The sequence below is a fragment of the Trichoplusia ni genome, chromosome 18 (genome assembly GCF_003590095.1).
Source record: "Trichoplusia ni isolate ovarian cell line Hi5 chromosome 18, tn1, whole genome shotgun sequence".
In the NCBI taxonomy this organism is placed as follows: Eukaryota; Metazoa; Arthropoda; class Insecta; order Lepidoptera; family Noctuidae; genus Trichoplusia; species Trichoplusia ni.
Window position 1 is genome coordinate 627,012 of NC_039495.1, and position 13,380 is coordinate 640,391.

Sequence of the window (13,380 nt, forward strand, 5' to 3'; positions counted from 1 at the left end):
ATACTGCTGGAGGCATTTAGGTGTTCCAAGTTGCAACAGAACATTCAGTCCTCCATCCGTCACATCTTTCGTTTTGCTGGTTTGCCAATTGTTAGTCTTCGATCCTGTCGCCAACCGTCTCTCTTATTTGATTTTGTTTTTTCGAAAACCTTTATCAGTCCTCGGTCACTTTTTCAGAACTTACTAACACTACTATTCTGCAAACTATGACATCTATCCGTTATTCTTCAAATCTTCTTCCTTGTCCAACACATGTTGAAGGTTTGTTGAGTCCTCCCGTTATTCTCCAAATAATCCCTTTTAGGCTGTTTTGATTGCACGCTGACCACACTCTGGCTTTCGTCGCTGATGGATTATAATATGTATGTACATAAAAGAGGTTTTCGAGTTTTCCACTTTTCGTTCAGTGCACACGCTGCATATATTTCGGCAATGACAGTCAGCAAGCGGTCTGCGTGGCTTTTAGAAACCAGCCTTATTATTTTATTGGAAAAAAAACGCTGAGCATTGCTTCATGAAAAATTTTAATGGATTAGCTATACTGTCCATCTTTCAAGTCCATACGTTATGGGAGCCAGGAAGCTCTGTTCTTTAAAGCTTCAAGTAGGACGAATTATCCAGCAGAGGTCCAGCCCCAGATCTTTCAGAGCTTAGTATAAACTGCTTAAGTAGCGCCTACCAAGGTGAATATTCGGTGCTTTGCAACTCCGAAGTCAAAATTCGATTTTCAATATCTACATGAGACACTAGATCTCAAAGACTTTTAGTCTGACAAAGAACAATGAGAATTTTTGTGTATTATAAAAGAAACAACCGATTCTACTCGATGGATGATTTATTGGATAAAGGGTGCAATTTCAAAATACTGTTGAATTTCCTGATTTTTAAAAAGCTGTTATTTTCCATTATTTGATTCTACCAGCTTTTTTATTTGAGACCGGCAAAAGAAAGCCACTCGCCTTTATGTTTAGCAAATTACTATGAAAATTCGGAATTCGACAAACGACGAAAAAAATATTTTTTCGTCCTAATTCAATTCAAGTCAAACGCTGTAAAAAAGCTGTCAATAAGTTGACACTTGAAGGTGCTCAAAGCTAAACAAATGATGCTGTGAGCATATTTCATATACCATTTGTTAGCGGTCATAATTTAAATGGCTTATATGATAACTATTTACTCAAGTTTATCTATAGAGATAGCCCAACTAGTTTCCTACCCAACCGAAGTTCTTAGGCATGAGCTGACGCGGTGGCGGGCGATCGATTCGACTCAACTTATATCGGAATGGTTATGATTATCGACCTTAACTTGTACTACAATAAAGACGTTTTTATTAAATTATTATAGTCACCAGTAATGTGATTACAATAAGACTGCATGAATTTAGTAGTTTACTACTTCTGAATTTTTTTTGTACTCATTTTATGACATGACTTTACCTATGACAACGGTCTTTCTGTTTAACTTTATATCTGTCATGGCTGACCAAAGATGAGTCAAATTCTGTAATGCATTTGGAGTATATGTGAAACATCCCTTTATCACTCTGTAGTATGACAATCACCACATTAATTAAAATAAATCCAGGGACATTTAACTAGTCAATCACTGCAGGACAAAATATCAGAATATGTTCTGTTTATAAACACCAAACTTACTTAAATTATTAATTTTAGTTAATGAAATCATTTGATAATTTCAGGGTTACAAAGATATTGGAAAATTTCAATTTTGTGATTTTCATACTCTCCGAGCGCCTCATAACTAATAATATTTTCAGTTAAACTGAACTTGAGTGAACAGGGTATTGTCAAAAAAAAATGTTCAGCCAGTCAGTTCAAAAAAATATTGGATTTGTATTTCTTCTTATAAAGGGGATAGTGATTTAAAATCTTGTGTGTATGCTCATACTAATCAGTATGCTTTTAAGTAGCAAGTGAAGTTACAAGCCCATGCTACTATTTCTTACTTTTTTTAATAAAATAATATGCATTCAATATTTTTTGGAAATCTGTCTGTTGGACTTAACAAATTTATATTAATAGATTTAGTCAAATACCCAATTGTGTTTTAGATGAACATTTTTATTATAAAAGTATTATTACAAGCATAACATAAAGTATAAAAAAAATATAAGAATGAAGAAAAAAAATCTTTAAAAAGTTGTCTCATTAACATTTTCTTAGAGACATAATTCGTATGGGCTACCAACTTCTTTACTTTTATCAAATAAAACTGATAGTTCAAAACTGTTAGGTTCAAAATATTCCATCTTCATGAACATCATTAAAAGTACTTTCAAAAATGAGATATAAGATAGGAATTCAAGGGAATTTGTTTTTAAACTGGTAAATAAGTATTTCTAACTTTAAAAAAAAGCATGTGGTTCAATCAGAAAATTTTCAATATATTATATTCAAATAGTACCTTTTCATATTTGTCCCACATTTTAGAAAATTAAATGATATTAGTATGTTGCACAGTTAGATGTTTTTAATAATGCATGCTCATTTTCCAATAAGCTGAATTGAATTTTAAAGCTTTCATCTGATCAAAAATTAAGATGACCAGATTTAGAGATAAATAACTCTTTAAGTAGAAAGGAGGGCCTGGTCTTCGTAATACCAATGATAACAGTGATAACTACTGTTATGTACTGCTTTATCACAAAAACAAAACAATGCTGATTTCTTGATCATCATTTTTTCACAGAAAAGATAGATTTGAAAGTTCGATTTATATCAATAATTGTCAGGCAAAGGAATAACATATTTAAGCATGAATTACAAAACATATCTATAGATTGATAGAAGTAACTACTAAGATTCATCTATTTGTTTACAACTATAACTGGTACTCACTAATTATTCGTGCCGAAGAAGTAAATGCATTGTACGTTCATAGCTTTCTTAGGAGGCTTCAATTCCGGAGTCGGAATCGCTACCTGAAAACCATCACAAACCAAAATATTAGGGTTATTATTTTTAATGTCAATTTTCAGGTTGTTTACCAAAAATTTAGCCATGTATGATTAAATGTAATGAAACATTTTACACGAAATTATGTTTTCAAAGATATATAGACACCAATGCTATAATATAGCCATCGTAACACACATTATCAAGATTTTTTCCCGCCCATAATTTCGTGTGTATAATCTGTCATTTAGATCAACAAACATTGTTTACAATCTTTAAAGAAAGCGTTTCTTAGTAGAATATGGGTTTATTATTATTTTTTAAGCTTAAATGCAATAATCAAGCGTCTTACCCGGCCGGGCCAAGGGCTGAAACCCTTCATTTTAGCCCTGAAACAAACACAAGACACATGTTACTATCATTTGATTATAATTACTATCACATATAGCCTACAAAAGTATTATATTTCTATACATACCAAACTAGATCACCAAGTTTAAATGCTTCAGACATGGTGCACGTCCACTCAGTACGAATTTCCACGACGAACTAACCAAAGAGAAAATATAAATATCATAGAACAGCCAAACTTTTCCGCGTCTTTTTGTAACTCTATGGTCGCTGTGAAAACCGTTATTTTCCGATTCCAACCGGAATCAAAGACTAACAATCGACTAGAACTAATTCATCGGATATTAAGAATTTGGTTTTTAATTACGAGTCCATTGCACAGTACTGGAAATCTGAAATAATATATTGGAATTATTGGAATGTGTGTCGACTCTTTTCAAAACTGTGAATCATGGAACTTAGGAAACCATGGACCATTTTTAATCTGTTTACTGTTTTTTTAATATTATGTATTTTCATGTCAAATCGAAAACTCGGTGTGCCGCCAAAATTAAAACATTTTATTAATAAGCAATGTAATTGATACAAAAATGTCTAAAAGATATTTTCCACAACAGCAAGGTGAAAGAAAAAAAGCTAAGCTTAATATAAGTGTATCTGATCATAACTTTCCCTTGAGCCAAAATAGTGAATTTAACAAAGGTGAGTATCATGTATGGATTAATATTCACAATTTATTAATTTATGATATCGAATTACATTTTTGGACGGTACTAAACGATATGTTATTTCCATAAATTTCATTACAAACTTTGAGATTTTTGTTAGGTTAAGTATTAATCAAAGTTGTTTTTTTGTTAGTTACCAACAATGACGACAAATGGGGTGATGATAATGATGACGAGATCCTTATGTTGGCCAGCCAGGCTTGCGAGGAGGCCTGCAGCTCTAACGACATCAGTCTTCTACCAAATTATAGTATGTTTATGCAACCAGGTTCCACCAGCACACAAATGGGTGCAACCAGTTCTCAAATTACATTTCAGCCATCGCCTAGTACATCGAAAAGTGAATTTACCTTTAAAAGGCCCTCTTTCAACTCGCCTTCCGCTATATCAACACATTTAAAAGAGAAATGCAACAGAATATCTTCACCATTACCGGGAATATCGTCTAAAGTGATACCAAAAGCCAACGGACAAGTCAACCTGTCTGATGAATTGATATTCAATGACAAAGTATGTAAAGGGCAGGATATTGACCAGATGTACAGGAAACTGCTTCAAATGCAAGAGGAATGTGAAAAGTTGAAGTCTGTGAATGGCAAATTATTGGAAAAGTGTATAACAAAGGAAGGTGAGGCTTCTATCTTGAGGACACAGTTGAAAACTTGTCAGACTTCAGTTGATAATGCCAGGTTGGAGAAGATTAAGGCTTTAGAGAAGGTTCAGGTGGAGTGTACTGAGAAACTAACTGCTGCTAACAAGCAAATGCATGATTTGAGGACACAACTTGATTTTAAGGTCAGTTCCTACTTTAATGTACTGATTGTATATGCAGTTACTTGTTAAATGAGCATCATTTCACTATTCAATAGAAAACTGTATGTATAAAAAGGAAAACGTAAAATTGTAGCATACTTCAAATTCCCATGATGACACACAATGTATTTTTTTTTGTTATATCATCCACACACTTAATTCTTTCCAGGACAGTATGCACCTTTAGGCTTTATATCAGTAATACTTTTATTGTGACTCGTTAAAAATGCTTTAAAGGATTAAATATTGAAATAAATTAGCATCAGTGCATGTTTCTGCACAAATCTTCAGGCAAAGTTCCTTTTCCATTATTTCAACATGATATACAAAACAGTACATATTGTATATTACTTGAACTACAAATTTATTTATCTACCACAGTATCAACATACTTTGTACTACGCCATTAAATAATTACGTTTGTTCATCATTTACAGAATCTAGAAATAATAAGTATAAAGGAGAAATGCAAGAAATTGGAGACTACTAAAGTTAAATTGACACAAGTTATGGTAACAGGAAATGACATATCACAAAGGTACACCATGTTTGCAATACTGCTATACTGTTATCAGCTTACTAGACTAAGTAGGTGGCATTAGAGCAAATGTGCAATGAATGCTTAGTCATAACATAATAATTAACTGAACACTTATGTTTTGTTTTTAGAAGCGACATTCTACTCAAGGTCAACTAGATTATATTCTGCTTTGAAACTAACAGTTATTATATCAATATATCAAATATTGATATACCTTTTACCTTAATTACAAAGTGGGCTGGACCCAAGTGGCCCAAAACTTTGAGTTGTAGAAGGATTTGGGTTAGGCCTTTGCCCAGTTGTTGGATGCAGTGGGCTAGATTAAAAAAATACTAAGTGCAGTCATTTTAAAATTGACAAATCTAACTAAGAATATTTTATGCATTACAGTCACAGAGTAAACTTGACACAGAATGAGTCAATTACAAACCAAAGCAAGCGGGCAAAGACATTATCTACATCTGTACAAACTGAAAACCAAGCACCACTGCTGCAACTCCATAAAACTTGTGAACCAGGTAAACTTCTTCTTCTCTTCTCAATATGTATACTCTGCAGTCTGCATGTTGGAAAACTAATATGCTTATTACTAGGAATGTATACTTCTAAAAAAATATAATTATAATTTTATGCATAAAAATAGCCTTTCTTAACTTTTGCACATATAGTTAGCACCCTGTACACAAAAATGGCCAGGTAACCTTAGACTCGAAATTCAGACATTTACCTACCTTTCACAAATCGCTTGATTTTCAGGTAGTGATAAGCATCCCTCAATACTACCCTTCATACTGGAGCCTAGTGTAGGCCAAAACCATTCCATATTAGATTATAATGACAAGCTGCAGAAGACTGCGGACTACTCCCAGAACAAGTGCAGGATCTACAGTACATTCCACCGAGTGCCTTCCAGCCCAGTGCCTAAGGAGACTGGCAAAACTAAAGTGTTGATGAGTAGTGTCTATGAAGATATCACCAGCATATTTGTTGGGAATTGTGAAGGAATAGAGCAGAAATATTTTAATGTAAGTAATTTTGCCGCATGGACAGCGATCGTTGGGCCAAAGTCACCACACTATGGGAGCCAACGGATGGATGGCGTCGTCGTGGGCGACCTAGGAAGCGGTGGCGAGACGACCTCAACGCTTACCGCGCAGGCTGGTTCCATGAGGCCCAGAATAGAGAGTCGTGGAAGGATTTGGGGGAGTCCTTTGCCCAGCAGTGGGACACAGTAGGCTAGGATTAAAAAAACTTTGCTGCAATTATCTGATTTGCAGTAGAATGTTCACAAAAAGAGTTCGAAAACATAATTGTTAACCATTGCACCAACCAACTGTAAATATATTAGTATTGACGTGGGAAATGGCGGAGACTTTGGAAATGGGAAAATGAGGATAATAAAAACTAATTGACGCGCATTTCGTCTTTCACTTTAAAGGTCTAAAATTTAATGGGAATAATGACAGAAAATTACAAGCAATTAACCTAAGCACAAACATAATTTTGGTCTAAAAAAGGCAACAATACCTATCGAGGAGTGATGTACTTTTATAATTATGAATACTCTTCTCGGTGATAAAGCTAGTAATTTTAAAAAACATACATCAACACTTCCTTTTTTTTTACTTTTAGATTTTTAATACAATAAGGAGAGTTTTAAACGAGACTCGCAGTAGGCTGGAGACAGTGTGCCAGCGAGTGACGACCTCCTTTCAAAAGGAAATGGATGAGAAGTACATGGAAGTCACTTCTAACTACCAAGTAGTCACGAAGGAGGATTTACTGAGAGGCAGGTCAGTTTCATAAGCTATATATGGGCATTAAAAATAACATAGAACTTAAAGTTACGTGCCTATCGAATTGCATGCTAAATCGTACAATTAACTTTGTGCAGATATCTCGGGCGTGACTGTGTATTTGCAAAAAAATATGTTAGTATCATATTTTTAAACAGCCGAAGACAAATCTGACTAGTTTTCAGGCCTATATTTATTTTATAAAATGCCCTTCCTTTATAATTCCAGGGCATTATTTAAGGAAGAGCAAGAGATTATGTGTAGAAGAATGGTAGCCATGTTGTCGTATGTTCTAGACTCTTCTAGCGGGACGCACTGGTTTTCCAAACACGAACAGCTGCCTGATGCCGACTCCGAGGTGATGGAGGGTCCTGGCCAGTTCATTGAGACTATTCATAGGATATGTGTATTGATTGATAATGCTGTAAGTTATATTTTTTTGTGTTATTATCAGGTTTTATTGTAAATAAATGTACTATCACAAAACGCGTAATTTAGAATTTTAATTCTTATACATAAAATCTTTGAGCAAAAAGCAGGTGAATATCATATGTCCTCGTGTTTTTTAAAAGTTGTTTACATCTATCAATGTAGTTAGAAAGCCTTAGTTTTAAAAAGATTCAATTTGTATTTTTATACTTATCTGCAAACAGATTTATCTGCAAATAGGTTTGTCATTAAAGAAGTGTTGTCGCATTAGTACATTTAGGTGGTGCAATTTTATATTTTTACGATCGGATGTTTACTCAATTAAAAACCCTGAAATTATATTTCCAGTCTTGCGCAACTCTATACAGCGGCCTTCTCTTATCGATAATAACAGTGATATCAACAATAGCATCTAAAGAAACCAACTCTAAAGTCCTAGAGATCATCAAGACCATTCTGACGTCACGGCCCATGCCGTTCGTGGTCACAAGTATACTAGACCTGGTGAAGAATGTGTCAGGGTACGAGAACTTTCTGACCGCATTCTGCCCGGGAAATGGTACTGGGAACCTCAAAACTGATTATGATCAAGGCGTGCTGCTTTATAAGAAAGGTATAACAGACTTATCTAATATATAAAATTCCCGTGTCACGATGTTAGTTACCGTACTCCTCCGAAACGGCTTTACCGATTTTTACCAAATTTTATATGCGTATTCAGTAGGTCTGAGAATAGAACAACATCTATTTTTCATACCCCTAAGTGATAAGGTTTGCTCACACTAAAAAAAATATATATTTTTCTTTCCTTTTTTTTATAATGTGGCATTAAAAAATATATACAACTAGAAATAATTCATTAGGCAAAACAACGTTTGCTGGGTCAGCTAGTCATATTATAATAAGGCCTATTACTAAAACTTGCATCTTCCGCGTAAAGAGAGGAAACTTTCTATTTTTCTTACTACTTAAACACAATCTATACCTATAATGGAATCTCATCTTGTTTTAGATTCATGTTTCATCCAAGTACTTCTGAAGCAGACAGAAGTGTGCCTCAAGTGTATTGAGAAGCAAAATCTAAGAGACAAGGCATTGGAGACAACACAGAGTCTTATAAATTTACATACTAATATTAATGATGACTCTGTAGGAAGCTTGTCACGTGAGAAAACTAGGTAGGCTTATGAAGAGTAATACTAATATGTCCTAATGTCTAAGAAACATTTATTTATTAGGTGTTAGTACAAACACTGAGTGTGTTTTTGAGAATCTAATTCTTTGTCTTTCAGATGCGACTGCCAGCTGGTTTTAGTTCAAGTTATTGTTTATGCATTACGGATATGTGCTGTTATGCTAGACGGCTGTAAAAGTAATGGTAAGTTTTTATGATCATAATTCACATAATACTTAGGCACAAATGTCTATGTATGTTTGTTATTGTTGCTTGTTCATGCTCAAACAACTGGATCAATTTTGATGAAATTTGTAGGGTAGTTGTTGATTTAACATAGACTTTTGCAGCTTCAACCAATATCCTTGCCAAGTATGCCATCTGAAAAGGCTACACACTTGTACAACATTCGCAGAGTCGTGCGCGCTGTCGCAGCAGCTGCTGCGCGTGTGTCGCTGCGGCGGGCAGCTGCTGCAGCGGCGCGCGCTGCGGGACGCCGAGCCCAGCGCGCTGGCGCACGCCGAGGGGCATCTCGTGGACTACTGCGAGCGGCTGCGGGCCCGGGAACATCCCGACGCATGTAGTACGTAGCTCGTACTCCTTTCTAAAACTAATTCTATGGCGATTTGCTATTTAGTCACAATAATGGAACATATAAAGCTTCATCACCCAATTGTGGCAGGCACGCCTTTACTTCGTTGTGTCATTACTTATCTATCATATAACTAATAATAGTTAAATGACCAATCTTAGAATAGAATATTCATATATTATTTAATTTCTGCCCATTTTTATTGCAAAACAAGGAAAGATTATTAAATTATGACACTAATTCTGAACGTTATTTTTTTCCAATAAGGTGGTGTTTTATCTGATGCTATCTTTTGCTTTTTGTGACTTATAATACTTGTATTTATCCTATGATGAAATCAAAAATAACATTAATAAATATTTCTAGCAATCATGCTGGCTGAACTTGCTGGAACCTTACAGTCGTCGTCTGAAGATATGCCGCCTTTATTCCATAGACAACCCTGGCTCAAGAGTTTCGAAGACTTCTCTTTGACTGATTAAATATGAACTGTCATCATGCAAGTTGCATGAAGGGATCAATTCATTCTAGAATAAGACAAATGTATATAATGTAAATACCAAAATGATTTTGTAATGTTTATGATTTTTAAGAGAAATACAATTATTTATTTAACATTTATTTGTTTTGTTTACATAAATATAGACTTTATACATTAGGAATGTGGAAATCAAGAAATACTTATGATAATTTTATTATTTTACTTTATCTTCTATACTAAATGTGAGAAGTGACTTAGCTCACTAAATACAACAATCATTAATTTTGCTACAACTTGTGTTCTCTCCTTGCATTTGTTTCCTCGTCAACAACAGTACAGATATAGATTCAGTCCAACTCATTGCTTGGTCATTCATGTTCTCAGCATCATGATTTGTGCAAACACAACACATAGAAACATTCTTTTATATATTAGAATAGAAAGCTTTTTGTTTGGAATATAAAGACAAAAATAATACATACTGTACATAAAATAATAATACATACATAGACTGTACCTACACTATTGATGGAGCTAGTATATGGCTGGCAATCTTCTCCATCATATGCTATGCTACAACATTTATACCTTCGGTGCAGGAATAGGCGTAGTAGTAGTAACAATTACATCTGCCGAACTTGGTTGATGGAAGAAATATAACATGAAACCGGCTGCTAGAAGGAAGTGGAATGCTAAAATAGACCCAATCAGTATTAGAAAGTATTTAGACTTCCTTAATGCAGGCATGAGCCAGAAAATGAGTACTGCTCCAGATACGAAAGCCGCCATTAGCACGAAGAGCCACTGCAGCCAGAACACCTGGATTGTCCATAACACTGCCACAGGAATATATATTGAGAGAGAGTATCCATACAGGCAAAACAGTGACATCATTGTTGGTGATTTGCTATCCTGGAATAGAAAGTAAAACATTGAAGAGTCATTATGGATTCATACATTTTATACATAGTTTATAAATAATCAGTAGGTCTATCTATCAGGCACTTTGTTATATTAGTCCACTAAGTAGTAAGTAGCATGTAGAAATATGACAGAGCTTTAATTTTACATAAACAAAAAAATATACACAGAGGAATGGTGATTCATGACAATATGGATGTTTAAAAATCCATTCTTGGTCATTACATTTTGATTACACTATATAAGTCTTCTTTCTTCAAAAGATTGTTAAAGCATACCTGATTCTCTATCTCGTCATGTGCATCATTTGAAGAGGTCCACTTCAAAGCTGCCCAGAGTGCCAGCGGAACAAGCCACACATAACATGATATGGCAGTGGCCGCTATTGACACTAAGTGGAAGTCATAGCGCCACACAAAACCCTTCTTGTTAGCATTCTGTAGATAACTTGCTATGTTACCACTTACTGCTATTGTAAATATCTGAAAATACAGGATAGGTAAATTTAAAGAAGGATATGTAGGGATATGCCTAATAGAATGAATATTTGCAAAAACAGTATTAAAAATTATTAATTTACTGAAATATATAACTAATATTTTATTTTTATTATTACTCTTAGAGTAGAATATTTACAATATTTATGTATTAGAAAGATTTCTTTTTAAGTAATTATCATTCATAAGTTAATTAACATTCATTATAAACAGTATTTATTCAAACAACAAGAAAAATATATTAACCAAATAATAAAATCACATACCAGGGTAACAGAAATCCAAATAGGTCCATATAGATCAGGTTTACCCTTGATTCTTTCATCAAAATAGTTGCGGGAGACCTTCTGTGGAAGCACAGAGGATATAATTCTCTCCACCACCTCATTAGTGTGGACATCAAAATATTTCTGATAATACTCTATGGTCCAGAAGTTGTGGTTTGCTGTGAAAAAAAACAAAAGTTTCAAATAAAGTACTTACGGTTAGGTTAGCCAAGTTAGGCAGGTAAGTTTAAAAAATAGTTTTAGTATTCAAGGCTTTTTTATGTATCCATTGAAATTACAATGGAAGTACCTGTCTTGGACCTGCTCCACACATCAGATGTATGAATGCAAGCCCTTGAGTTTTTCTTAAGATTCATTGCCCACTAGGACTTTTCTTATTTTGAAATTAATTTTACAAAATAATCTAGAATTTTATTTTACAGTCATATTGTATGATGTCATGTTCACTAATCAGGAAGTAGAAAATTAATTTGTATTTCACACTTACATACGGCTACAATAAGTAGAAACATAACACTGATTAGATTAGAAGCAAGTTAAAAATCTACACTAATTGGAACCTGATAACTTTAATTGTTTACAAAATTGATTTCAAACATTTTTTTCTTTTTCAGGTACAAATGAGCTACAGCAGCCTTACATTGTGGTGCAGCTTCAGGCTCCTGGATCTCTTTTGGCTCTTCGAAATTATAATTTGGATTTGACATTGTGTTATTGTATTGATTTGTATGCACCGCTTCCACGTCGATACGCGCGCTACGGTTGTTGTGGTCAGGAGAATAGTCCTGAAAGTCTAGAAGTTCCCCCGTATTTACGTTCGACATGATTAATTACTTCATAAACACTGAAATTCACTAAAGTTTATTTAATTTCAAGTTATCACATTAGTCACATACACATCAAATAATGTCAAAATTCTGTCATCGATCCTGTGTCACCGTGTCATATTTTGCGTCAAGAAGTCGTGACAGCCGAATTTTATCAGCAGATTATAAATCGCATTTATAAAATCGGATAATCACATTTGATTGTTTGCGTTTAAATTTGCTTTTCAACTATTTTATTATAATACCTGTAAACATTACTATTTTATTATTTTTTTGATGAAAAAAGAACGACTCCCGGATGAAGGAATTTAATTCTTGTGTCGCGGGGGGTTTTCCAAACATTCAATTCAAATACATGAAGACAGATTTGAGACAAGCAAACGCTTGTCCTACACGAGGATCGAACCCGTGACACGTTGCACACAGCAGTTTACTGGCCATGCTGCTAATACTATACTAATAGTCGTATTTGTTGTGTTTAATCAAGACAAAATTTATGGTGAACTAAAATTCTGGGATTTGAGCAAAACAGCATTCTGCTTAAAATAAGTATCTAATTTGCCGCTTTGTCTTTAATATAATAATTATACAATATAATACATAATTTATAAGAATCTGTATAGAAAGATAGTAATATATAACACCTATTAAACATAAAAATTAGAGCCACGAGAAGAATCAGAAGATATCTAGTTTGGCTGCACGGAGGTAGAAGGAACCAAATATTTTACAGAATACCTTTTCAAGTTTAACTTTATACTAACGTATTCAATAGGAAAGCCTTGAAAGCTAAATTAAGAAACGTGTTATGCTTTTACTCTTTACGCAATAATTAATTTGTAGGCCTTCGTAAATTTTCTATGAAAAAACAGATAAACATGAGATAATATGTTTATTTTGCGTTCTGAGTTAAACCGCGACTCGGCAAATGCAGTGTAGGACGCCCATTGGCCAGATACGATGAGGACTTCCGAAAGACTGCAGGCGCATGCCGGATGCGGCAAGCCGAAGACAGGGCTTTATGG

The 13,380-nt window shown here is 34.2% G+C and overlaps 3 protein-coding genes across 7 annotated transcripts in view; 1 reads left to right on the plus strand and 2 right to left on the minus strand.

Moving 5' to 3' along the window:
• The window catches only part of LOC113502935 (putative oxidoreductase GLYR1 homolog), a 50,444-nt gene extending 46,961 nt beyond the window's left edge, over positions 1 to 3,483 (minus strand). For all 3 annotated transcript variants that reach the window (XM_026884695.1, XM_026884694.1, XM_026884692.1), the window contains exons 1-3: positions 3,397 to 3,483; positions 3,271 to 3,307; positions 2,862 to 2,944 (exon numbers count right to left, since the gene is read on the minus strand). In XM_026884695.1, coding sequence (XP_026740496.1) covers positions 2,862 to 2,944; positions 3,271 to 3,307; positions 3,397 to 3,431 — 155 coding nt within the window. In that variant the 5' untranslated portion in view covers positions 3,432 to 3,483. The remainder of the gene's footprint in view (positions 1 to 2,861; positions 2,945 to 3,270; positions 3,308 to 3,396) is intronic.
• Positions 3,484 to 3,732: 249 nt separating this feature from the next.
• On the plus strand, positions 3,733 to 9,959 carry LOC113502934. Of its 3 annotated transcripts, none has more exons than XM_026884689.1 (12): positions 3,733 to 3,971; positions 4,131 to 4,792; positions 5,248 to 5,348; positions 5,742 to 5,869; positions 6,108 to 6,376; positions 6,984 to 7,144; positions 7,376 to 7,571; positions 7,925 to 8,189; positions 8,589 to 8,754; positions 8,869 to 8,954; positions 9,091 to 9,333; positions 9,709 to 9,959. In XM_026884689.1, exons 1-12 carry the CDS (start codon positions 3,860 to 3,862, stop codon positions 9,822 to 9,824), a joined length of 2,505 nt encoding a protein of 834 aa, XP_026740490.1. In that variant the 5' UTR covers positions 3,733 to 3,859; the 3' UTR covers positions 9,825 to 9,959. The 3 variants fall into 3 exon arrangements, with proteins under 3 accessions (XP_026740490.1, XP_026740491.1, XP_026740492.1); XM_026884690.1 differs by having other exon boundaries at positions 9,166 to 9,333; XM_026884691.1 differs by lacking the exon at positions 9,709 to 9,959 and having other exon boundaries at positions 3,735 to 3,971; positions 9,101 to 9,203.
• LOC113502936 (protein YIPF1) lies at positions 9,946 to 12,474 on the minus strand. The gene is made up of 4 exons (XM_026884696.1): positions 12,169 to 12,474; positions 11,508 to 11,686; positions 11,023 to 11,226; positions 9,946 to 10,735 (listed from the first exon to the last, which is right to left on the minus strand). The coding sequence occupies exons 1-4, from the start codon at positions 12,350 to 12,352 to the stop codon at positions 10,406 to 10,408; spliced, it is 897 nt and encodes a 298-aa protein (XP_026740497.1). The 5' UTR covers positions 12,353 to 12,474; the 3' UTR covers positions 9,946 to 10,405.
• Positions 12,475 to 13,380: the final 906 nt, after the last annotated feature.

Excerpts from the sequence above, each read along its gene's own strand:
- LOC113502934 (XM_026884689.1), top strand. The coding sequence starts at position 3,860 with ATGTCTAAAAGATATTTTCCACAACAGCAAGGTGAAAGAAAAAAAGCT. Across the intron at positions 5,349-5,741 it reads GGAAATGACATATCACAAAG|TCACAGAGTAAACTTGACAC; the intron begins GTACACCATGTT and ends TATGCATTACAG. Across the intron at positions 6,377-6,983 it reads TAGAGCAGAAATATTTTAAT|ATTTTTAATACAATAAGGAG; the intron begins GTAAGTAATTTT and ends TTTTACTTTTAG.
- LOC113502936 (XM_026884696.1), bottom strand. The coding sequence starts at position 12,352 with ATGTCGAACGTAAATACGGGGGAACTTCTAGACTTTCAGGACTATTCT. Across the intron at positions 11,687-12,168 it reads GCCTGAAGCTGCACCACAAT|CAAACCACAACTTCTGGACC; the intron begins GTAAGGCTGCTG and ends TTTTTTTCACAG. Across the intron at positions 11,227-11,507 it reads TTTGGATTTCTGTTACCCTG|ATATTTACAATAGCAGTAAG; the intron begins GTATGTGATTTT and ends CTGTATTTTCAG.